General features: G+C 35.7%; 1 protein-coding gene across 1 annotated transcript in view; it reads right to left on the reverse strand.

The window, feature by feature from the left end:
• Positions 1–15,402: 15,402 nt before the first annotated feature.
• Positions 15,403–24,592, reverse strand: part of LOC123545499 (uncharacterized) — a 29,913-nt gene continuing 20,723 nt past the window's right edge. The window contains exons 4-7 of the mRNA XM_053534440.1: positions 23,632–23,721; positions 21,517–21,612; positions 18,672–18,944; positions 15,403–18,497 (exon numbers count right to left, since the gene is read on the reverse strand). Of these exons, the coding sequence (XP_053390415.1) occupies positions 18,321–18,497; positions 18,672–18,944; positions 21,517–21,612; positions 23,632–23,721 (636 nt within the window). The 3' untranslated portion in view covers positions 15,403–18,320. The remainder of the gene's footprint in view (positions 18,498–18,671; positions 18,945–21,516; positions 21,613–23,631; positions 23,722–24,592) is intronic.

Here is a 24,592-nt window from a genome sequence, read left to right on the forward strand (position 1 = left end):
GTTAAGACTTTAGAGGCCACAATTATGCCATATCTTAATGAAACTTGGTCAGAATGTTAATCTTCATGATCTTTAGGTCAATAGGTCAGGTGAGTGATACAGGGCCTTCATTGGCCCTCTTGATCTGAAAAATGCCATAAATCATGAAAACTGATTGAAGATATTGTGCCAGAAATCATTCATCCTCCACCTGTGATTCATGTGGAGAAGTTTGCAGTTAAGGTCATCTGTATATAGGTCAGTTTGTAATAAAATTTGTTAAGTTTGAACATGAACTAAATTACCGTGCTTGCGCTGCCATTCAACATTATCTCCAAATGGTGATTATTTTATTCAAATGTTGATTAAAACACATTTTTTGGTGATAGAAAATGGCGATTAATTTATAAAAAATTTAAAATGCTACAAAAAATATTGCAAAATTGTCCATAAACTGCTGGAATTTCTATGTCTGACTTGAGACTTTTTGATGGCGGGCAAGTGCGTTTTTGCATTCCATTTGTCCACGGACGAGCACAAGTTAACAGTAGGGACTTATATTACATTAGCTTACATATATATTCTTTTTTGACCTTTAGAAAGTATGTTACCTTGACTGGCTCAGTAATTTCCTTAAATCCACAAGGTTTACAAGGATAAGAAAACAGAAACTGACATTTTTAGTGAATTTGTTACTAACATTAAATTAATAGACTTAAACAACGACAGGTAATAACAGAAATAGTAACTTAGCATATTTAGTTCCTTTTTCAACTTGCATGTCATGGAGCTAATTCTTGTCACTTCTTCCTAAAATCTCTCCACTTCTCCCTAATCTTAGCTGAAGGAGAAGTGACTTCTCCTTAAAATTTTAGCTGAAGGAGAAGTGACTTCTCCTTAAAATCTTAGGCTAGGTTTAAAAAATTGAATAGTTATAAATACCCTGTTTTACGTTTTTCATTGAAATGCGTAAGCTCCGTGCGCCAAGTTTGTCTATTAATTTTTTTCCCTGAAAAAAAAAAGGTGGCTATTAATTTATAATGGCCAGGGCTAGCACTGAAATTGGGTCATTTATGTTGGTTGTAGGACAAAAAAGGTTATTGTACCCCCCGACAACAAAGTTGTAAGTGGGGGTATACTGGTTTCAGGTTGTCTGTCCATAGACGCAATCTTGTGCGCACCATCTCTCCTTATCCCCTTGACAGAATTTAATGAAACTTCACACAAGTGATCAGTACCAACAGTAGTTGTGCATGGGGCATGTTAGGTTCTATTAGAAAAAAAATTGGCAGAGTTATGGGACTTTGTTTTTTTGTTACTATACTATATACATAGACACAATCTTGTGCACACCATCTCTCCTCATCCCCTTGACACAATTTAATGAAACTTCACAAAAGTGATCAGTAACAACAGTAGTTGTGCATGGGGCATGTTAGGTTCTTTCAGAAAAAAAATTTGCAGAGTTATGGGACTTTGTTTTTTTGTTACTATACTATATACATAGACACAATCTTGTGCGCACCATCTCTCCTCATCCCCTTGACACAATTTAATGAAACTTCACACAAGTGATCAGTAGCAACAGTAGTTGTGCATGGGGCATGTTAGGTTCTTTCAGCGACAAAAATTGCAGAGTTATGGGACTTTGTTTCTTGTTAACATACTATGTACATACAGTCTGCATATGCAATCTTGTGTGTGCCAAATCTACCAAACCCTTGCACACAATTTAATGAAACTTCACAAAAGTGATCAGTACCAACCCTAGTTGTGCATGGTGCATGTTACATTCTTTTAGATAAATATTCTGCATATTTATGGGACTTTGTATGTATATAGTAACATACAGCCTATATACATACAGTCCACATAATTATGCAATCTTGTGTGCGTCAAATTGCAATGTACTGTGTCAGTGCATGAGGGGGGTACATTCATCACCTTTAGTTAGAGATGGTACCTAAAAAATTCAAATTCATCTTTATAGGTTTTTTTCAGAGTGAAATGATAGTTAAGTGCACCAATTTTCTAAATATATTTATGGTTTTCCTCTTCTCCATGTGAAAAATAGAAATATTTGATATCTAAAAAATGACTTTCTCAAAATATCTGAAGCAAAATGTACAACTCTTGTATTGACCGTTTTTCAAAGGTTTTAGGACTTCCCCAATTATAGTCTATATCAAAAGCTCCCGCAGCTAAATAAATTCAATAGAGTATAAAGTAAGTTTACTCTACTTTCAACATTTTGAAAGAGCCTATACTGAACTTCCTTTTGTCTTTTAATAAAGTCAAATTCCAAGACTAGCCAAGAGTCTAAAACGCTTGAAAAAATTCTGAGTGAAAGAGAATGACATGCTCTTTATTATAAGCTTACCAAAACCATACCAAAAATGTACCTATAAGAAGTTATTAAAGATTTTATATTGTAAACAAACCCCTACACCATTTTGCCATCAATATTTTCCACTCATGAATGCACTCAATTCAGGTGATAATTGTTGATATATTTGTAAATGAGAGGCCCCAACAAAAACCTTTTTTCAAGTTGTGTAAACAGTATAAGTTTTAAATTAATGTTGATATCTGAAATTATCTGATTACTTTGTTTTTAACAATAAATAAAACATCTTTTAGTTTGTTTAGGGTAGTTGACCTGTAACGAAAATCATCAAATAGAGTAATCTCCATATGCTTTTTCAGCATTTATTCATTTTTCAAGGAAAGCAAATGATTGTGCTAGTTCCCTCCAGAGAATGTTTAAATTGAGAAATGCTTTAAATAAATTACATAGAGTCATTACCTGTCAGCTACCTTAACATGTAGTAATTACAACCACTACCTTAAAACATTGTTATTATATTTGACAGGAATGAATTTTTGTGTTACCAATTTAACTTTTTTTGTTATTTCTCATTGTTGGATATATACATATTACATTTTGATATATAAATGTTGTGTAAACCAATGTATCACCATTGAGAACAATAAATAAAGAATTTTGGCTAAAAGATCGAAACTTAATAACGTTTCTTAATTAATGTTGTTAATTTTCTTCAAAGGAATGTATGCATTATTCTAAATAATCTTCATGCATTACTAAACTTTCTATCAGGGCCTCGCTACAACTTACAAAATAACTGTCAGTGTAAGTCATGAGAAAAGCGTGCATATTGTATATTGAATACAAAGGGATTTAAACAAATGTAGGTCATATTTTTTCTGCCTGATAAGTTGTTTGAAAAAGGACCTATCTGATTTTTCTTTCACTTTTGATCAGTGTTTAATATTGGCTTCAGTTTATTGATCAATTCAGAGTTGTCCCCCTTTGATTTATTTGGGTAGGTACCATCTCTACTTTAGTGATAGCTCTAGTTTATAAAGATTTTAAGTTTGAAAATGAAGGTCATATGAGGGCCAAGACCATTTACATGTAAGTCAGTTTGTAGGACTGGCCAAAAGGTTTATTGAGTCATTTTTTGTGGGCTCTATGACCAAAAAAGTTGTTTATTCAGGTTTAAAGTTGAAGGTAATAAGAGGTCAAGGTCATTTATATACATTACTTGCAAAGAACAGGTTTGTACTAGTACAGAATCCAGGAAACTGCTGTCCATTACTTCAGACTGAAATACTGTTGAACATCCGCGTTAAACCCAAACCAAACAAACAAATCAACATTTAACACATGTTTTGAATATTGTTTACTAGATTTACAAGCTAAATTTAAGGTTGTCCATCAGATTTAAGCAACATTTTGTTTTTACATTATTCACTTTTTGTATACAGTCTAACCTGTCTTAAGCAGCCAGCCAGGGGAAACAGACAATATGGCTGCTTAAGCCAGGTGATCACTGATTGGAGGGGCAGCCACCTAGTGGGATTAAGGATCAAACTGTATGGCTTATAAATTGGACAGTATAGAAATTTAATGTTACAGCTTGTACGTATGTCTATACAACTGGATATCATCATCATCATCACCATCATCATAAATATCATCATCATCACCAAATTAAATAAGAGATCAAAAATAATAGAAATAAAAAATTTCAAAAATTTAATTTGTAGATGTATTTTTATGCCCCTGAAGGGAGGCATATTAGTTTTCAACTGTCCATCCGTTCATTCGTTCATCACGACGTTAACTTTTTGCATGAAGGCACTTTATTCACGAACCACTGCACCCAGGACCTTCAAACTTCACATTCTGATAGTACTTATTGAGTACACGACCCCTACTGACTTTGGGGTCACCAGGTCAAAGGTCAAGGTCACCAGGTCAAAGGTCAATGCGCTGTGGGGGCATTTGTCATCATTAGTGACAGCTCTTGTTTATACATGTTACTAATATTCCATGTCATAATGTGTAACAAACCTCAGAAAAATAATAACAAAATAATTCCTATGCTTTGTGGTCTAGTGGTAACATGCTTGACTGCCAACCCAGAGGTCTGGGGTTCAAATCCCGGACCAGGAACTGGAAATTTCTGAGATGCTCTTGAGTGTCTCCCAACCGACTAAGAGGCCTGTACTGGTTCTTCCCAGGAAAGACGGCTTCGCGTGTATCGATGCTATACACGGGGCAGGTTAAAGAACCAGACTGTCTATTCACAAAGAGCTAGGCTAATTTTGCCGGACAGGCCTATATCTCTCTCTGTTCTCTCTGTCTGTTCTGGGGGCTTTATCTCACTCTGTCCCTCTTGTCAGATCGCTCTGTGTCTGTACTAGTAGAGGATGAATTTCGCGCCCTATGTGGCTGCGTTTGCTATATGTAAAGCGCCTTTGAACGTGTTTATCATGAAAAGGGCGCTATATAACTCTGGTGTAATAATAATAATAATAATTAAAACAATGTGATCCACGTCATAAAGTTAAGAGTCTTTTTTCAGTCACTAAAAAATTTAAAATTATCTCAGATTTCACCAAAACAACTCCCAGTGTGCTTTATACTTTGTAACACTGCAGACTGTTGTTGTGGTGTTTAATCTAACATTCTTAAAGAAGTCACTAATTTTTAGCTCACCTTAGCTGAAGGTTCATGGTAAGCTATTACGATCGATAAATGCCTGTCACCTGTCCGTTCACATTTAGGTTGTTTACAATCTAGCATCCACAATTTTAAAGCAAACTTAATCAAACTTAGTCACAATGTTTCTAGTCACAAGACCTCAGATGAGTTTGATTATAGGCTAAATCGGATCAGTATGTCTAGAGCTATTTCCCTTGATTGACAAAATTTGCTATATTTCACTTTGTTTACACTCTAGCATCTTCATTTCTTCACCAGTCCTAATCAATACTTATGCAGAATGTGTATGACTTTAAGATCTTGGATGAGTTAGATTATTAGCAAAATTAGGTTGGTAGGACAAGAGTTATGTGCCCTTGATTGACAAAATTTGTTATACTTCACTTTGTTTACACTTCAGCATCTTCATTTCTTCACTAATCCTAATCATATTTACATAGTATGTGTATGACTTCAAGATCTTAGACGAGTTTGATTATGAGCGAAATCGGGCCGGTAGGACTAGAGTTATATATGTATATATTTTATGTTGTTTACACTCTAGCACCTTCATTTTTTATCCATTCCAAAATATATTTACATAGTATATGTATTGCTATAAGATCTTGGGTAAGTTCAATTTTGAACAAAATCAGACAAGTAGGACCAGAGTTATGGACCCTTGATTTGGAAAATCGGTCGACTATTCGAATATGAAAATCAAAAACCATTTTCGATCAATAACTTAAGAACTACTTGACCCAGAATGTTGAAACTTCATAGGATGATTGGTCAGGCAGAGTAGATGACCCCTATTGATTTTGGGGTCAGTTATTAAAGGTCAAGGTCACAGGGGCCTGAACACCGAAAACCGTTTCCAGTCAGTAACTTGAGAACCTCTCGACCCAGAATGTGGAAACTTCATAGGATGATTGTTCCTGCAGAGTAAATGACCCCTATTTGTTTTTGGGGTCACTCCTTTAAAGGTCAAGGTCACAGGGGCCTGAACATTGATAACCGTTTTTGATCAATAACTTGAGAACCTCTTGACCCAGAATGTTGAAACTTCATAGGATGATTGAACATGCAGAGTAGATGACCCCTATCGATTTTGGGGTCACTCTGTTAATGGTCAAGGTCACAGGAGCCTGAACATGGAAAACAATTTCCGATTAATAACTTGAGAACCACTTGACCCAGAATGCTGAAACTTCGTAGGATGATTGAACATGCAGAGTTTGATGACCCCTATTGATTTTTGGGTCAGTCTATGAAAGGTCAAGGTCACAGGGGCCTGGTCATGTAAAATCATTTCCAGAAAATAACTTGAGAACCACTTGACCTAGAATGTTGGAACTTAATACGATGATTGGACATGCAGAGTAGATGACCCCTATTAATTTTGGGGTCACTTGATCAAAGGTCAAGGTCACAGGAGCCTGAACAGTGACTTGAGAACCACTAGGCCAAGAGTGGTGAAACTTAGCGGGATGACTGGACATGCCAAGTAGGTGATCCCTATTGCAGCCAACCATCAGTGTCTCTTTGACCTTCGCTCCTGACCCATATTGACTTCTTGCCTATAGGACTTTGCATTGGGGGAGACATGCGCTTTTTTACAAAAGCAATTTCTAGTTCACATTGTTTTGCATTTTTCTTTCTTCACCAGTCCTAATCATGTGCATGTGATTGATTTTTAAGTTCAAGTATTAGTCTTCAGGTGGTCTCAGATTATCAAGGTAGATAACTCTGGACTGATTTGATTTCAAATTACCTCCCTTTGTCTTTCCTTACCCCTAGGGGGCAGAGCTTTCCCGACTGGTGGTGGCAGAGCCTCAACCCACACTTTGTCCCTGATGTGATAAACCGACAATGCAGTCCACCTCTCACGGACGCTCTCCATTTGCTGAAGTTTTTATCTGATGCTGGAAATTGTTGGCTTACGGCAGGTGGCAACCACCAGTGCAATTTCGACTGCCCAGCAGTGCCTGACCCTCATTTTGCCACCGAGTCCTGTTACACTTGGTGGCAAAATGAGGGTCAGGCACCCCTGGGTAGTTACACTTGTCATACCACTAAATATGCTAGGAGTATCAGCATCATCGTCATGAGGGGGCATTACACGGCACTGACTGAAGGCCCACCGCTGGGTCTTGCTCCACAACCCAGTTGAGTACCCATTCTTCCTGTTCGTGCCTAGGGATAGGCTGTACTGGAATAGGAACTGGTGGGGATGGTTCCCTGGGGATAAATTAAAATGAACATATTTTGGTAATTACTTGCATGATCGGTTCCAAATTTCATTTATTATTATTATTATAATACCAGATTTGTTTAGTGCACTTTTCATAAGAAATATACGTTCAAGGGTGCTGACAATTAAACATGTGACATATCACAGATATGTAGGAAAATCACAAAATGTGACATATGCAATCATAAAACTGAAACTTTCTGCGATCAAGTGGACCCAGACAATCAGGTAAGACAACTCCAGAGTGAATTTTTGACAAATAATCTCCCTTTATTTTAATTTGAATGGATATTTCTGACAAGACTGATTTGAAATTTCATCAGTGTCATCAAGTTAGAAAGTTCAAATGTAATGAAATTATTTGCTTCTTAGTAACGTCCTCAACGTTTTGCTGGATAAAATTCTTTGCCGTTCCTCAACACAAACCCATTTGGCGGGGGATACCAATTCATCAAATTTGCTTGTTGTACCCCCCGACAACAAAGTTGTAAGGGGGGGTATACTGGTTTCAGGTTGTCTGTCTGTCTGTCTGTCCGTAGACGCAATCTTGTGCGCACCATCTCTCCTTATCCCCTTGACAGAATTTAATGAAACTTCACACAAGTGATCAGTACCAACAGTAGTTGTGCATGGGGCATGCTAGGTTCTTTCAGAAAAAAAATTTGCAGAGTTATGGGACTTTGTTTTTTTGTTACTATACTATATACATAGACACAATCTTGTGCGCACCATCTCTCCTCATCCCCTTGACACAATTTAATGAAACTTCACACATGTGATCAGTACCAACAGTAGTTGTGCATGGGGCATGTTAGGTTCTTTTAGAAAAAAAATTTGCAGAGTTATGGGACTTTGTTTTTTTGTTACTATACTATATACATAGACACAATCTTGTGCGCACCATCTCTCCTCATCCCCTTGACACAATTTAATGAAACTTCACACAAGTGATCAGTAACAACAGTAGTTGTGCATGGGGCATGTTAGGTTCTTTCAGCAACAAAAATTTGCAGAGTTATGGGACTTTGTTTCTTGTTAACATACTATGTACATACAGTCTGCATATGCAATCTTGTGCGTGCCTAATCTACCAAACCCTTACACACAATTTAATGAAACTTCACACAAGTGATCAGTACCAACTCTAGCTGTGCATGGTGCATGTTACATTCTTTTAGATAAATATTCTGCATAGTTATGGGACTGTTTTTTTGTTACTATACTGTATACATACAGTCTATATACATACAGTCCACATAATTATGCAATCTTGTGTGCGTTAAATTGCAATGTACTGTGTCAGTGCATGCGGGGGGGTACATTCATCACCTTTAGTGATAGCTCTAGTTATCGCCCGCCCGCTTAGCTCAGTAGGTAAGAGCGTTGGTCTACGGATCGCGGGGTCGCGAGTTCGATCCTCGGGCGGGGCGTATGTTCTCCGTGACTATTTGATAAACGACATTGTGTCTGAAATCATAAGTCCTCCACCTCTGATTCATGTGGGGAAGTTGGCAGTTACTTGCGGAGAACAGGTTTGTACTGGTACAGAATCCAGGAACACTGGTTAGGTTAACTGCCCGCCGTTATATGACTGAAATACTGTTGAAAAAACGGCGTTAAAACCCAAAACAAACAAAACAAAAAAGCTCTAGTTATCATTGTTATTCTTTGCGCCCACAGGCGTGGAGTATTTGTGATGGCTTTATTTGAGTGCAGTGGGCAGTGTATGTCGTAAATGAAAATTTTTCCCTTTCTATTTGCAATTTTTTCTCAAAGATTTATTGAAATGTCTGCTCTGGCCAATATAAATGGACTCAGATTTAACAACACAATTAACCGAGAAAAATAAGCTTCACAAGAATAAAGAAGCAGGAGAGAAAAAGTGCAGAAAAGAAAGCAATTTGTGTCGTACATCACTTTGGAAATTCCTTTCGTTTTCAGTTTGTTGATTGCGCCAGAATGAAGGTTTCCTTTTTTGTGTGTAATAATTTACTTTCTAAATCGACCTCTTCACTATCACTGAACAATTGACATTCTATACAGTAAATATCGACTTCATAGCCGTCATTATATTCTAAAAGCACAAAACACATATATTTCCTGTTAGTAAAACTGAGATGTTCAAGAAAAACTAAAGTTGTTGAACTGCATTATTGATACACATGCAAATAATGTTAAGAAAAGTCAATGTCAGAAATTGTACACAGACATACCATTTTGAATAACTTTTACTCTTTGCATGCCTGACTGCCTTTGAACACTGAACTAAGATTTAACTAATAGCCAATTTACTGACTGCATGGCCATCGCAGTTTTGCGTTGTCGTCCTAAGGGCGAAAACACGATATTTTGACGCGAAAACACGATGCTATAACGCAAAAACACGAAGCAAAAATATAGCGTTTTTGTGCCGTTAATATCGTGTTTTCGCCCTAGATCTGCCATCGTCATTTCATGTTTTCGCTTTCGTGGTAGGTAGGGCGAAAGAGCAGTGACATGCCTCTAAATGTATTCCTCTTTTTTGTAGGTATATATATATAAAAATACTGTGTGAATCTAGGCGATGCTCTTGTTGAAAAACACGCACTAAGTGTATAAAACGGCAATGTTTTTGCCGCATCTGCACTTAGAAAATGGTAACATACTAATAGAATAACAAATCAAATTATCAACTTTAAGATGTCATCGTCAAAATTTCAAGTTAAGCCCCTCCCCCTCCCCCATTTGGATTGGCAAGAAACACAATGGCACACTTTTACATTGTTGTGAATTAAAGTCATACCGCTTCTCAGATAGCTACAAGGTCAGAAAAAGATAGAAACTGGTAAAGTTCTGCATGCCGGGAGTCAGTTATAGTTTCCATACGGCGCTATATTCAGATTTACAACAATAATAAAAATATTCAATATTTTGCTAATATGCGAAATAAAACTTGTTTCTTTTAAACTTTCACACTACTGATAGAAATAAAATAACCACCCAAATCGCATCAATACTTTATTTGCAAAAAATGTAAATAGCACGTCGGCTTGAGTTTCGTGATCAGTTGAGAATAAGCCCAGTGTCATAAAATGCTCTCTCTATAATATTTCTATATATTGTGTGTCGTTTTGTCTGTCTGTCTGTCTGTCTATATATATATAATTGCATGTTCGTATGTCATATACTACAGATGGAATCTGCGATACATTGTCCTTGAAGTGAAAAAAATGTCCTGTGACAACTAGCGGGAGCTAAAAGAAGCAATGTCAGATTGGGGCAGATGTTGTTTATTATATGCATAAAATATACCATGTACAAGTCTGTGGAGCATTATTTAAAGGTTTGGACCAAAGAAGTTCCATATAAGGAAAGTTAAAAAAAACCCAACATCATTCTCAAATTCAAAATGTGTATGTGTGTATATAATCAAAGAGTATGCAAACGTTTTGAAAAAAATGGTAAAAGCGTGTATATATATTTGTATATTTTATGTGATTACTTTTTCGGTGAAAACACATTTGAAATAGGACTAACTGTTTTATTGTTCCTGTTTTATTGTAAAACATTGGTGGAAATTTGGTATCCTTCTCGGCCTTTTCGGGAAAAAAAATGACCGAAAGAAATGTGAACGTGATTTTAAGATAAACATATAATAATAATTAATTATTCAAGTTCATCCTATTCATTATTTATTTGATTGTTGTTGGCGTAGTCCTAGCTAGTTCAATCCATTGTTAATCAATCATAAGTGCAGCAAAATTTGAATTTTGAGACATTTTCAATTCCAAGACAATGCCTGGGTACCGTTGTAAAATTGCATTGTTTTATAAATAAGTGACTTTAATTCAGTTAAAAGTTCAGATCTTATTTGGAAAGATGTCGGGGTACTGGCAGAGTTATTTTGTTTTTGTAATGTTTGAATGAAATTATAACACTTGAATATGCAAATGAACAATTTTAAGCATGGTTCTACATAAACTAGTTCTGCACAATTTTATAAACCGAAAGTAATGAAGTAACCTCATTGTTCTGGATAACATAAAATAAAACCTAGACTCGTCATATATGATCGAAAATCTATGTATGAATTACTGGTGTTCATGCGAATGATAATTTAAATGAAATTGTCACTTTTTTTCTAAAAATTTAATTGTTGAAATGTTGACAAATGAAATAATTCCAATAATGTTTTCAAATCAGACAGAATTTTTAGACATATATCATAATATCTAAAAAAGTAATATAGAAATATACATTTTAGTTGGCTATATATTCCATTTTATATGTACATAATTCAAAATGGTGATAAGAAGTTTTAATAAAATCTGCAAAGTAGAAAGTTTTCTGTTTGCAAAAATGTTATCGAATATCTTGTGTTTTACTTTGTATACATGTATACTTCAGTCATGTTACAATTTTCTCTGAAAAGGTCACATGTCCTACCGAATGGAACATCTTTAAAAATACTTCATCTATGTTAAAATAGTTTGGCTATGTATATGCACATTTTAATACCAAATAAATAATATGCTATGTTACATTTGTGACTGGAAAAGTGGATCTATTGACGAAACGAATAAAAACTCCAAATATCCTAAGAACGCGTCTCTCGAATTTACTGTCCATTGAAATGTCTTGCAAGCGTTTGAAGGCAAAATTACGATATTAAAACATCGTGTTTTCGCGGTTTCGCCTTTGCAGCTGAGAAGGCGAAAACACGATAAAAGATTGCGAAAACACGATAAAAAAATATCGCGTTTTCGCGCCATCAATATTGTGTTTTTGCCCTACTTACCCGAAAGGTGAAAACACGAAAAGACGATGGCAGATCGAGGGCGAAATCCCGAAAACAGGATATTAACAGCGCGAAATCGCGATATATTTTGCATCGTGCTTTTGCGTTATAGCGTCGTGTTTTCGCGTCAAAACTCGCGTTTTCGTGATTTCGCCCTTAGGACGACAACGCGAAACTGCGATGGCCCCAACAGAACACCGTAATAGATAGTATATGCGAGGCCTTTTAGAACATAATATTATCGTGATTATAAGAAGCCATTGTGCAAATCAATTAGGCCAGCATTTTTTAATTTTCTGGTTTACGGGAGCGCCGACCCTATTTTTTGACAAAACAAAATAAAAATAAAAGTGATTTTCAGTACTTTTATTTTCATTTTATCCGCCGACCGTCCATAATTGCTGCTGCCAAAAATAAAAGTTTAACTGTAAGGTAGAGGTTTTTAATCAAGATCAGCAGACGCATGAAAAATGGCGGCCTCCATGAATGTAAACTGTGTGAAATTAAACAGGAAATATATACAAGTTAACAGACAATAATCTTTGGAATAAGTTTGCAGAGATAACAAGTATTGTAAGCAAATGGGATCTGAGTAGAAATTACAGAACCTAAAGCTCAACATTAGGAATAATCACATACGAAAAATGACCTTCACTATCAACGCTGTCCAGATGTTGAAAAATCTGGCCAAAGAACTAAAAAATACACAGAATGGCAACTTGGGATAATCCCGCGTCATCTCGTGTTATTTTATTTCAAAGCGTTTGCCGACTTGATCATTCATGATCAAATCAACAGACGCTTACTGAAGTATAAAACTGGTGGTACGCCCAGCACGTAATAAACCAATTTGAGTCCTTTTTCAAACGAAAACTGTTGATGTCTCAGACTTTCAATCATAAATTTATTCCTTCCCCGTGTAGAAAATACTAATTACATTAAAAATGCACCATTATTATGATAAACAAATGATCCGAAAGTAACCTTATTTCAAAGCGTTAGCTGACTTGATCAATCATGTTCAACAGACGCTTACAAAGAGATCTCATTCAGTTGTCACGGGCATACATGCCATATTTTCAGACGGTCAATAAGGGAGATTTGCCTCAGCAGGGCTTTTTTTAAGGGAGATTTGGGTAAAAATAAGGGAGACTTTTATTCGCTCATTTTTTAAGTGCTAAATAGCCGTTTTCATGAAAAAATCATCAAGTTAATTGATGAGTGGAGCCAACAGTTGTGTACAGAATGCATGATTATTACTTATAGCACTTAACTTAATCCAAGGAAATTCAGAATTCCATGAAAGATTGAACCAGGAACTTTGTTTTTGCTTTATGTGTTGATGCTTCTGCATCTGGAAAAAGTGGTCTTTTTGACATGTTTAAGCATACAATACTCAAAAGATTGCGGAGATATCATGTCAAAACAGCCTTTTAAGGGCAGTCATTTCTTTTCATAAATGAAGTTGTTAAAACAAAAATGAAAGTCGTTCTTTTGCTGGACTGTCCATATTTAGATTAAAACTACATGTATTTAACCTGGGAATTCTTCTCCGGTTAATTATTGCAACATGACAATATCACAAAGGAATGGCAGTCAGTTATTCGGGAAGTATGAATTGCAATTTATTTCATAAAATTCACTTATCCGAATTCATGTTTGTCCGAAATTCTGTGTAGTCTGACATCAACTCGCCAATTTTGTTAAGTCGTTGTTGATTTTTTGCATGTTGTGAAAGTATTTTAATTGAGAAACATAAACTCGGTGTTAGCACTAACCTGTCTCATCCTCTGATGGCTCGATAAATATGGGAAAAGAGTGTTTCCTGATAAATATTGAGGTCAGCGAAAACGAAAGTACACCTTGGCAGGTGGCGGTAAAATGACGTAATTTTAAGACTGGTTTACATATTGTTTTGAAAAACTACGGATCAGTGGCTTTGATGTTATTGAATCAGTTTAAAATCTCGCATGCCATGTTTACAATTGCCTACGGGTAAGATTAAATGGCTAATTGTTTGCAGATGGTGACAGTAGGTGGTAAGATAATTAATGCCTCAGGCGTGTATCTCCCGATAAACAATTAAGCTAGGGATTATAGACAACTATGAAAATTATGTTTGAAGAGTATTTCTGGGCTACTCGATATTGAATTTCAAGTATTTTCTAAAGGTCTACATGTGGTCCGAGATACGATTTTTCGACAGAAATTTATTTTTTTACGGGAGGTTTTCATGTCCCGGCGGGAGACCGGGAGATATACTGAAAATACGGGAGAAAAAGTCTCCTGGCGGGAGATATGGCATGTATGCACGGGATGTTGGCGAGATTTGCTCTATATGCCTTTCAAGTTGCCGATCTGTTTATTTTATAGCTCTTTGATCTGGCGTATCACATGTACGAGATTTGTTGTCTGATAAAAAGGAAAGAAACCAAAGAAACAAAATGGCAAAATGGAAGAGAAAAAGTGAGTATCAACTTGCTAAACACAATCTAAAATGACACATGTCCCTGCAAATGCTTGACAAAGATACAAAATGTACATGTGATAAAAAATTCAAACTAAATGTAATCGAAATAATTGGACAGTCAGATTAATGGTTGTTTAATATTTTTTACAGGCAATCTAATCCGAGTGGAGATATTTCTCATATGAAAAGATTATCTCAATATTTCCTAGGATCATGTTAAATTTAAGTTTGACTAAAGTTCTAGCCAGGTACTGTAACTCGAAAGATAATTATCAAACATGAAACTCTCAGCAATATTCTCATGAGTCCTGTTCACTTGAAGTATACCGATAAAATCTGTAAGAAGACCCTTTGAAAGTATGTTTTGGACAAACATTCAGACACTGTATGCCACATGTGCCTTAGACACTGAGGAACACATAATGACAATCACATATTCAGTAATAAATGTTTTTTCGGACTCATAACTTACTAAGTCCAAGTCCCATCTCAGTGAAGAGTCTTATAAATATCCGATACTGTTGTTTGAACATCTACCGATAAGGTTGTTATTTTGTACACATTTTAGCTGAACCAAAATTCAAATTGTTTTGACTTGTCGTACAATATAGGTGGCACTGACAATCGGCAAAATATAAAACAATATTTAAGGGACTGAAACTTAACCAAAGCCATTTAATTTTAAAGCCAGTTTATCAATTTGTAATTTTTGCTTTCTAGTATGACATGCCTGTCTTTTAAGACTTTTTATCTAAGGCCAATTAATATGCAGGATGCAGACCTAAAGTAGTCATTGCATATCCCCATTCTAATAGCAGTTCTTATTCATGTTTATATAATAAACATTATGCAATGTTCTTATGATATGTCAACTGTGGTATCTGTATATTTTATTATGAAAAACCACAAGACTTAGTATATTTTTACTACAAAATAGATACATACAAAAACACAAATAATACATATCTTGGTGACTTTGAAAATTGCATTATTCATACAAGCTACACATAAAGAAAACAACAGTATACTGAGATGATGAGATATAAACCAGTTCAGAATAGTTCATTTGTGAGTGTGTATGCAATTTAAGCTTGCAAGCTTTTGTTTTCTGTGGTGTACAAAAAATAAAAAAAATTGTATCCTTTTGGACGTTTTATTTTTATTTAATTGGTCGACTGCTCAAAATTGGGATTTTTATTTTTATTTTTATTTGTCCCCCCTGACCCAAACTTTTTGAAAAATCTCCTGTAAACCAGAAAATAAAAAAATGCTGGCCTTACTTGAAAAAAAAAGGTAATTTTTTGTTGTATTTTTGATACTAAAAGTACACTACATAGCCTTAAAACATAATGAAGTTATATTTTCATGGAGACGTGTACAAATAAAAGTAATTATGGCTGAACTGCTAAAGACATTATTACTTGGACTCGACTGTGATGAATAAAATAACTGCATACATAGTGTTAATCTCTTTATTACGGTATGTATTTATCGAATAGAGGTGATAATCACTCCGACTAAATATCAGCATTGTAGAGATTCAAACTGTTAAAAGATCAAGCGTAGCAAAAAAAAAAAAATGGCCACCGACTTCTAAAATTAGTTCGTATCAAAAAATGGAAACTTATAACATTTTAGCTCATTGGGACTTCCAAAATGTGTTTGTATCTCCCGAAAATTCGTATGAAGCGAGTTCGCTATTACCGAAGTAATTTTACAAAGAAATAGGAGGGCTGAGCCGGGGAATCTGGATTTTGTTCGTTATAGCCGAAAATTCTTATCAAGCGAGTTCGTATTAAGTGGACTCGACTGTATATCAGTAAGTACTTATAGTACTTATTTGAAATTTCATTATTGTCATTAGTTGGACTGAGCCAATCAGGGTAGATAACTATGGACTGATTTTATGTCAAATTTCCTCCCTTTATTTCAAATTAAAATGGGTATATCTCCGTAACTAATGAAGATACTGATCTGAAATTTCATTTATGTCAACAGATTTATTTGGCAGATCCTTCTTTCTTCACTTACAATAATTTTTTTTTTAATTACTTCCCTTTTACGTTACTATAAATAGCTTATTTTTAGTAACTTTTTTATTATTGGCCGTTGGGAAAAATCGAGACCAGTTTTCTGTTGTACAACATGGATGGTACCTCCAATTTGTAGGTATATTTTGACATATCTGTACCTTGTAAGAATTTTTTTTTTTTTTTTGGTTAAATTTCTTCCCTCTGTTGTTACTGTCATTTGGACTTAGGTATTTTTTCTGAGGACCTTCTTGTCCTCAAGTGCAATGATAACAGGTGAGCGATATAGGGCCATCATGGCCCTCTTGTTTGACTTAGAAATTTTTGGTTAAGGTTTTGTATGTAAGCTGGTATCTCAGTAACCACTTGTAGGAATGGATTGAAATTAACTGTGATAAACTGACTTACAATGCACAGGTTCCATAACTCTATTTTGCTTTTTTACAAAATTATGCCCCTTTTTCGACTTAGAAATTTTTGGTTAAGGTTTTGTATGTAAGCTGGTATCTCAGTACTCACTAATGGGAATGGATTGAAACTTCACACACTAAAAACAAAGAAAAATATCAAACAGGGAATGCCACGCACCAAAAGCGCAGCCTCCTCAAAACGAACCCCCCAGCACGCAAACTTGTGCACCACACACTCAAAGCTTACACATCAGGACAAAACGAACAACACACACACACACACACACACACACTCAAAGTCTTGTTCACTGTCATGATCTGACATGCACAAAGTAGGTCCCATAACTCTATTTTGCTTTTTTTACAAAATTATGCCCCTTTTTCAACATAGAAATTTTTGGTTAAGTTTTTGTATGTAAGCTGGTATCTCAGTATCCACTAATGGGAAAGGATTGAAACTTCACACACTTGTTCACTGTCATGATATGACATGCAGTGCAAAGGGTCAATAACTCAACTTCGCATTTTACAAAATTATGCCTCTTTTTCAACTTAGGAGGTTTTGGTTAAATTCTTATATGTAAGCTAGTATCTCAGTACCCACTTATGGGAATGGATTGAAACTTCACACACATGTCTACTGTCAGGTTCCATAACCCTATTTTGCTTTTTTTTTACTAAATTATGCTCCTTTTTCGACTTTCTTATTCGTTCAATCGACAAGGCTGTTGAATAGTCGAGCGTTGCTGTCCTCCGACAGCTCTTGTTTAACTTGAAAGTATCGTACAGAATTCACATTCCTGATTAGACATTTATCAGAATAATGGTCTTGATAACATCTGAGAGAAGTTTGAAACTCAGTCACTCTCGATGAACAACTACGTAAGTCTGAATTTAAGCACAACCTTGTATATACAATACATTTCATTCCATCTGGAACAACTGATAAGTATTAGACCTTTCTGATTCCATATACAAAGAATTAGAAGTCAGTTTCGCATATATAGGTCATGATTATTGAATATTTAGGACACTAAATACAACAATACAAATCCTGCTCACACAGTGACTATAAAGACAATGTTTTTTCTCCAACATTCATGAAACCCCATCAGAGTGTCTGTTTGCCTAGGGTCTGCAACAAAGACACAAGTATCTTTATATCATCTCCTGTTCTATCAGTACTACATACACTGCTTTGATTGGCGCGGAGTTTCCTTTTCCTGCATCTTGCAGCAACTTTTGTACTTGTTACGTGATTGATTTGCTTCAAAAATTATTGTTCCTTGTCATCATTCATATCATATGACACAAGGAACATAGCTCTTGCACAAAATTAACCATACAATTTATACAAGTAGGAGATAGATTAGTCTCATTATGGTATGTTTAGCGCTTTAAATGGTTTAAAATCACATAGTACATCTCTTCTCTGGCACCTCTCTGGTGAGGATTTATTATTTGTACATGTCTGTTAGCATGTTTTATGTATCTGTAGAATCCTCCATCTCCAGATATAATAAGGAAAGTTCTGTTAGGAGGAAGATACACCCCAAGTCTTCTTGCCTGAAATGAAAAGGCCCATTTTTTTTTCTTTTGATTTAAAGATTCAATTGTAAATGCTTCAAATTTACAGACAGAAATCTTAAATACTTTTGCATTCTGTGAAATCTTACAGCTTTTGATATAAAATGTGGTTACCAATTACCAGTTTGTTTCTTAAAAATGTATCATGCTTACCATATATAAAAGTTTTTCATCTGTGGCTTCCTTTTCCATCCCACAGTTTTGAAGATAAAATAAGCCCTTTCCTAGGTGATTGTTGAAGGCAGGGCATGAGTGTGGTGGTCTCCATTTACTTGTCCCACCAGAGAAGCCAATAATAAAAAGTTTTTCCGGAAGGACTTTGAACTCCAATTCAGAGAAAAATGAAGAGTAATTGTCAAGGTCAATGAATAAAACAGCATGTATCTTAATCATTACTTGTAAGATACGTCCAAGCGGGTCACACGTCTGAAAAAAACAACAAAAAAAACATGTCTGTTATTATTAGAAATAAGGAGCAACACAAAACTGAAATAAGGGACAACACAAAATATCAATCTAGATGCTGTAAGTTTGAATTCTGTGTTGGATTTAGTGAATCTACCTCACTGTTTGAGTTTGCAGGATAAGGAAATCCCAGCTGAGGTTGTATGGCTGTATGGAAATTGATATTAAAATGATTTGACAGCAATATTCCTTGTGTGACCCTTTATATTTCCTTCACATCATTGTTTCATTTAAAATGGACTCTAGGGGTTGGGTCAGAAAAGTTTGAAAATCTTTTCCTCTGAAACTGATGGTATGACTGTAAAACAATTCACACAGATGTTTCTTTGATGACCCTCTACTAAATTCCTCCAAACTGCCACCCATAATTATGTCTCCCCCCCCCCCCCCCCTGGTGGAGACATATTGTTTTTGCCCTATCCGTCCATCCATCCGTCTGTACGTCACACTTCATTTTCCAATCAATAACTGGAGAACCATTTGACCTAGAACCTTCAAACTTCATAGAGTGGCAGGGCTTATGGAGTAGACGACCCCTATTGTTTTTAGGGTTACTCCATCAAAGGTCAAGGTCACAGGGGTCTGAAGATAGAAAACCATTTCCGATCAATAACTTGAGAACCACTTGACCCAGAATGTTGAAACTTCATAGGATGAATGGACATGCAAAGTAGATGACCCTATTGATTTTGGGGTCATTCTAATGAAGGTCAAGGTCACAGGAGCCTGAACATGGAAAAACATTTCAGGTCGGTAACTGGAGAACCACTTGACCCAGAATATTGAAACTTTCTAAGATGATTGGACATGCAGAGTAGATGACCCCTATTGATTTTGGGGTCACTCTAATAAAGGTCAAGGTCGCAGCAAACAGAACATAGAAATCCATTTCCAGTCAGTAACTTGAGAATCACTTGACCCTGAATGTTGAAACTTCTTAGGGTGATAAGACTTAAAAAGTAGATGACCCGTATTGTTTTTGGGGTTTCTCTGTAAAACGTCAAGGTTGCAATGAGCAAAACATGGAAATCCACTTCCAGTCAATAACTTGAGAACCATTTGACCTAAAACCTTCAAATTTCATAGGGTGATAGGAGTTCGTAACAGAGTAGATGAACCCTTTATCTCCTAAACTCCTTAAGGATTTTCATGAAACTTGGGTCAAATGATCACCTCATCAAGACGATGTGCAGAACTCATGAGTCAGCCTTGTTGGCTCAAGGTCAAGGTCACAACTCAAGGTCAAAGGTTTTAGCCTTCCATTTTGTGTCTGCTCTATATCTCCTAAACCCCTTGAAAGAATTTTATAAAACTTTTGTCAAATGGTCATCTCATCAAGATGATTTGCAGAACCCATGAGTCAGCCATGCCGGCTCAAGGTAAAGGTCACAACTTAGGGTCAAAGGTTTGAGTCTTCTATTTTGTGTCAGCTCTGTATCTCCTAAACCCCTTGAAGGATTTTCATCAAACTTGGGTCAAATCATTACCTCATCAAGAGGATGTGCAGAACTGAGTCAGTCATGCTGGCTCAAGGTCAAGGTCACAACTTAGGGTCAAAGGTTTGAGCCTTCCATTTTGTGTCCACTCTGTATCTCCTCAACCCCTTGAAGGATTTTCGTCAAACTTGGGTCAAATGATCACATCATCAAGAACACAACTCATGAGTCAGCCATGTCAACTAAAGGTCAAGGTCACAACTGAAGGTCAAAGGTTTACCCTTTCACTATCCCTAACAGTGGCGGGGGATTTAGCTGTCTTTTAGACTGCCTTGTTTGTATTGATATTGTATTAGTAGAGATACTAATTGATAGATGTGATATTTTACAAAAAGCTAATACATGCCATAAGTCTGACTTCTATCATTCTTAGACAATATCTATACAGTGTGATAACTTCTTAAAATATCATTTTTGTTAATTTTAGTAGTTATATAGAGTGGAACATTTTATGAAGAGGTACTTGTTAACCATTTCGTAAAGATAAATAAATGCTAAAATTGTTGGTTATCATGTTGTTTTTAGGTGGACATATTGGAAATAAGGCAGTCATATTGGATTTATGATGTAATACTGGATTAAAATGCTTTAGTGATTATGCCAAGTGAATGTTGTTATACTTTTCTATTATCATATGGATGTTTGATACACTCAGATGCAGTATAAGTTAAAACATACTATGAATCAATGCTAGAAATCCCAATACGTTTTGGTGGCCATATTGCATTTGGCAGCCATACTGGATACATATTATTTCAGATATAATTTTCAATGACGCGTAATACACTCTGCTCTTATCCTTTAAAATTTTGACATGTTCAGATAAGTATATATTATGAAGTTCTGAGGGAATTCCAAAAATTTGCACTTTTGTTTCATTTTTTCAACATTTAACCCAAAAAATAGGGTGTTTGCATTATTGGATTTTAGTAGGTTTTTGATATGTCATTCCTGATATGTTATACATCACACATGCCAAATATCATTTCTGTGCAATTTTTTCTTCCTAAATTTGATATTTTTACTGGACTACTTACCTGTACGCTTGGCCTGTTGTCATATACTGGCTGCTGTCTCCGCGGAGTTCCCTGTGGTGGTAAGGGAACAACTTGTTCCTGTGTATGATTTGGATTCTAAAATATTTAAACAGGGTCTCATGAATCATCTAAAACTGAAAAATCCTTGAAAATGTTAAAGATAGGCAAGAAAATTAAGTTAAAGATAGGCAAGAAAAATGATATTACATGTCAAGTACATATAGCTCTTTATTTAAAGACATATAGCTTAAAAACTTTTTTTTTCCTTTTCTATGTCATTTACCAACCTCACATGTGTCTTCAGAGTCATAAAACTAAGTCATAGCATCAATAGCCATAACTCTGATATGCATTTTGGCCAGATTAATTCCCCTTTTGGACTTAGAAAATTCTAGTAAAAGTTTTGCATGCAAGTACATATTGCTATTGTTTAAAGGCATATAGCTTTGAAACTTATTATTTTCTTTTTTAAGGTCAATTACCAACCAACCTCACTGGGTCAAGTCCCACAACTCTGACATGTATTTTGGTCAAATTATGTCCCCCTCCCACCTCTGGCCACACCAGCCTTTGAACTTAGTAACTTGCATGTAAAACTCCAAAACCAATGCAGAATAATGAATTGAAACTTCATATGATTGTGTCTTTGGGGTCATAAAACAAGATGATAGCATCAAGAGCCATAACTCTGACATGCACTTTGGCCAAATCATGCCCCCTTTTGGACATATTGGATTTATGATGCAATATTGGATTAAAATGCTTTAGTGATTATGTCAAGTGAATGTTGTTATACTTTTCTGTTTTCATATGGATATTTGATACACTCAGATGCAGTATAAATTAAAACATACATGTACTATGAATCAATGCCAGAAATCCCCATATGTTTTGGTGGCCATATTGAATTTGGCAGCCATATTGGATACATATTATTTCATATATAATTTTCGATGACTGGTAATACACTCTGCTCTTATCCTTTAAAATTTTGACATGTTCAGATAAGTATATATTATGAAGTTCTGAGGGAATTCCAAAAATTTGCACTTTTGTTTCATTTTTTCAGCATTTAACCCAAAAAATAGGGTGTTTGCATTATTGGATTTTAGTAGCTTTTTGATATGTCATTCCTGATATGTTATACATCATACATGCCAAATATCATTTCTGCGCATTTTTGTACCCCCCGACAACAAAGTTGTAAGGGGGGGTATACTGGTTTCAGGTTGTCTGTCTGTCCGTCCGTCCGTCTGTCTGTCTGTCCGTAGACACAATCTTGTGCGCACCATCTCTCCTCATCCCCTTGACACAATTTAATGAAACTTCACACAAGTGATCAGTAACAACAGTAGTTGTGCATGGGGCATGTTAGGTTCTTTCAGATAAAAAAATTGCAGAGTTACGGGACTTTGTTTTTTGTTACTATACTATATACATAGACACAATCTTGTGCGCACCATCTCTCCTCATCCCCTTGACACAGTTTAATGAAACTTTACACAAGCGATCAGTAACAACAGTAGTTGTGCATGGGGCATGTTAGGTTCTTTCAGAAAAAAAAATTGCAGAGTTATGGGACTTTGTTTTTTGTTACTATACTATATACATAGACACAATCTTGTGCGCACCATCTCTCCTCATCCCCTTGACACAATATAATGAAACTTCACACAGGTGATCAGTAATAACAGTACTTGTGCATGGGGCATGTTAGGTTGTTTCAACGACAAAAATTGCAGAGTTACGGGACTTTGTTTCTTGTTCACATACTATGTACATACAGACTGCATATGCAATCTTGTGCGCGCCTAATCTTCCGAACCCTTGCACACAATTTAATGAAACTTCACACAAGTGATCAGTATCAACCCTAGTTGTGCATGGTGCATGTTACGTTCTTTTAGATAAATATTCTGCATAGTTATGGGAGTTTGTTTTTTGTTACTATACTGTATACATACAGTCTATATTCATACAGTCCACATAATTATGCAATCTTGTGTGCGTCAAATTGCAATGTACTGTGTCAGTGCATGTGGGGGGGTACATTCATCACCTTTAGTGATAGCTCTAGTTTCCCCCTAAATTTCATATTTTTACTGGACTACTTACTCTTGGCCTGTTGTCATATACTGGCTGCTGTCTCTGCCGAGTTCCAAGTGGTGGTAAGGGAACAACTTGTTCCTGTGTATGATTTGGATTCTAAAATATTTAAACAGGGTCTCATGAATCATCTAAAACTGGAAATCCTTGAAAATGTTAAAGATATGCAAGAAAAATGATATTACATGTTTGCCTGAGTGTGACATGTCCAAACCCACAGGGCAGTGCCATATGAAACCTTACTAAGGCTTGGTATCTAATGCCATTTCATTCCTGGGTTGGAAAACATTTTCTTATACAGTGGAACTTCTGGACCTTCCAAAAACTGGAAACTTTGAAAATCTTTTCTCGGTCCTGAATTTTCCTCCTATTTTCTACATAGACGGTACTTGTAATACCGGAACATCCAAATTCTGAACACCAGACGATATTTTTGAAAATTTTGACTCTGATTAAGTCCAATGGAAGAAACATGTTAGTTTTAAACTAAAATTTGCTATTTTTGGCTTGTGAACACAATAGAGATCATATTTTGCAATCACCTTTAATCAAACTTGCACACAACTTGTATTGGCATAATATCTCGTTTCCTTTCGAAAACTGGCCAGATCCCATCATGGGTTCCAGAGTTATGAACCTTAAAGAGCCAAAATTTGCTATTTTGGCTTTTGCAACCATATAGAGACTTCATTTATAGTTTGATTTGATACAAACTTTCAAAATATCTTCAACAACAATAAATCTTGGATTCCGTGATGAATCTGTCAGATCCAATTGTAGGTTCCGGAGTTACGGCCCCTAATTGACACATGAAAGAGCCAAACATTTTTACCTTGTGAACACGATAGAAGTAACATTATATATTTAATTTTAACCACACTTACACACAGCTAAAGTCACAATAAGATCTCAGTTCCTTTCGAAAATCAGCTAGATTCCATCATGTGTTCTGGAATTACTGCCCCTGAAA

This window comes from Mercenaria mercenaria, unplaced genomic scaffold (assembly GCF_021730395.1).
Source record: "Mercenaria mercenaria strain notata unplaced genomic scaffold, MADL_Memer_1 contig_3697, whole genome shotgun sequence".
NCBI classification, from domain to species: domain Eukaryota; kingdom Metazoa; phylum Mollusca; class Bivalvia; order Venerida; family Veneridae; genus Mercenaria; species Mercenaria mercenaria.